Consider the following 2600-nt stretch of genomic DNA (forward strand, 5'->3'; position numbering starts at 1 on the left):
TAAAATAAGCGAGAAAATGGCTGCCAAAGGTGGCTGACTTTAAAGATGTCGCGCCAAAAAATATCGATGAAAATTGCCCAACAGTGGAAAAAATGTCGGTTTCTTCATATTCACTGTTTTGATATTAGTGCGCGTCTAATTTCACCTAGACGACATAAATAATGTGGAGCAGAGCATACCGGGGTGCCCAACAGCTACTCGTGAGCGCTATCGTATAGACTGACACACAAAGAACGAACAACGCTGAACCAAGGAGCTTCTCACACACAGAGAAAAACAAGAGCACCGGACCCAACTACTCGCAGTTTGAACGGTAACTAAAGCAGCAACGAAACAAAATCAACAGCAACAGCAGCAAGAACAACAACAATAATGATTATGATGTGATGTTGATGACAACAACACGACGGTGACGACGAAGACGATGATGATGGTGATGATGATGATGATGATGATGATGAGGAGGAGGAGGAGGAGGAGGAGGAGGAGGAGGATGATACAGAAGCTTTGCCGTACTTTGATGATGATGATGATGATGATGATGCTGATGATGATGGACATGGTGTTGGTGGTGGTGGGGATGGTCCACCATACTTCTCGACTCGTAGGTTGAGGAACACAGAGGAAGCCAGCTGGAAGCCCGACACTTTAGCGGCGTGAGCCAGGGGTCCTTCTGCAGTCGCCATGCCGTGCTTTAATGATGCCACCCGGCTCATCTGAAATTAATAGTTTTGGTTTTGTTAGTGTAGGCGTTTTACGCCCCCATCGACTCGACACTGTTTAGATAATTTAGGAGGCAGGAGGCGGGCTGAGAGGATACAACGACATCACAACAGAAAGACCGAGGTACTCGATAAAATTAATTGTCCCCACTCAGGAACCGAACTCGGGTCGCCAACGTGCGACAGCGTAGTGCCTAAACGCTACGCCACATAGGCAGGCCATGTCATCTGAGAGGAACATCAAATGGAAGAAAAACTCAAAGCTTTACAGTAGTAAAAGTAACGTGTAACATCCCCTAACCCCCCCCCCTCCCCCCTTTTTTTACTTTCACCATGTCTTTGCGAATCATGAATCATGATGAACACATCTCGCTGTTTAGAATTCTGTAAAACATAGCTGAACCCCAATGTGAACCTATCCCCCCCCCCCCCTTTTTCCTCTTCAACAGAGACCCATGGGTATAGCACCAGACAGCTGGAGAAACATTTTGAGCATTTTGTTGGCTGGAGAGACTTAAAAGCTCATCAAAACAACCGATGTTCAGAATGCCCCATTGGGATTCGAACCAATGCCATCTTCTCCGTAGTCCAACATGATACCGACTGAGCTATCGACATGGAAGGAAAGAAATCTACAATTTACACTAGTCAACAAATTCCATCAGCTATCTGCCACCTAAGATCTATTATGTGTATTTCAAGTAATTATTTTGGGATCGGTGATTTATTCAGATCTGCAGTCAGATTTGCGCTAGCACGCCAGGTTAATTATATTCAGAGTAGCCTACCCAGGTTATTTTCCCTTATTTAACACTATCATAAAAATAACATGAAGGAGAAAAATAAACCACAATTAGCCACATGTTTATTTCTATTCTTAACATCTTTTATGAAAAGCTTAGGAAGTATCACACCTTTCCGTTGTGGTACCACCAGAGCTCCAGACCAGTCGGGGTCAAGCCTAAAGCGGAACTGTGGTAGCATTCGATTTCATAGGGAGTTCCAACCTTGACTTTCTGATATTTGAAAGCTTCGGTCTCGAATGTGTTCAGAACGACGAGGAGACACAAGAGCAGAAACTGCAAAACCTTTCCGGTGGACGCCATGACCCCTCACTTCCTAGATCTCGTCCTGGGTTGATATCAATAACAACAACAGACTAAATCTCGTCAGAGTCACAGTTGTGGTTGGTATATCGAGCAGCAAGTTCCAAGAGGTAAGGCCCTTAGATTTGGATATTCGGTTGTTCGGTTGACTTGACCTTGAAGGTTTCTTTTAAAAAGAGAGAGGGAGGGGGGGGGGGAGAATCATCAAGCACAGTGTTACAAAAAAATGTCTAAAATACACAATGTACACCTATATTGCAGATCCTTCAAATATGTGTCATGTGGCATATTACCCAATGCATCACAAGCCTCCAAGATACCTAAATACATTTGAAAAAAGAGTACGAGTAGGCCACAACTCACTCACTCACTCATACACTCACTCACTCACTCACTCACTCACTCACTCACCTATAACTCACTCACTTACTCACCCACAACACACCCACTCATTCACTTACTCGCTCATTCATTCACTCACAACTCACTCATTCACTTGCTCGCTCACTTACTCACTCACTCGCGTTTAATACTCGCTCACTCACTCACTCACTCACTCACTCGCCCACTTATTCAGTAGTGCAGAACAGAACCCTATTTCACATTGTCAATGTGGGTGATTTTTCTCTCTGCATCCGGACTTTTCATTCAGCTATTTTTAATAATTGTTTTCTTCAGAATGTTCTTACCTTCAGTCTGCTACATGGACCGGTTTTTAAAAACTAAACACTTTCAATACTCACTCACCCATTCTTATTTTGTCGTCTGAGCT

The 2600-nt window shown here is 43.8% G+C and overlaps 1 protein-coding gene across 1 annotated transcript in view; it reads right to left on the reverse strand.

Annotated features, from left to right (window-relative positions):
* LOC101845678 overlaps window positions 1-2600 on the reverse strand; it is a gene marked incomplete in the record, with an annotated part of 11869 nt that overhangs the window by 2193 nt on the left and 7076 nt on the right. The window contains 2 exon segments of the mRNA XM_005095057.3: window positions 595-716; window positions 1637-1994. Coding sequence (XP_005095114.1) covers window positions 595-716; window positions 1637-1828 — 314 coding nt within the window.

This window comes from Aplysia californica, unplaced genomic scaffold, assembly GCF_000002075.1.
Source record: "Aplysia californica isolate F4 #8 unplaced genomic scaffold, AplCal3.0 scaffold00094, whole genome shotgun sequence".
NCBI lineage: Eukaryota > Metazoa > Mollusca > Gastropoda > Aplysiida > Aplysiidae > Aplysia > Aplysia californica.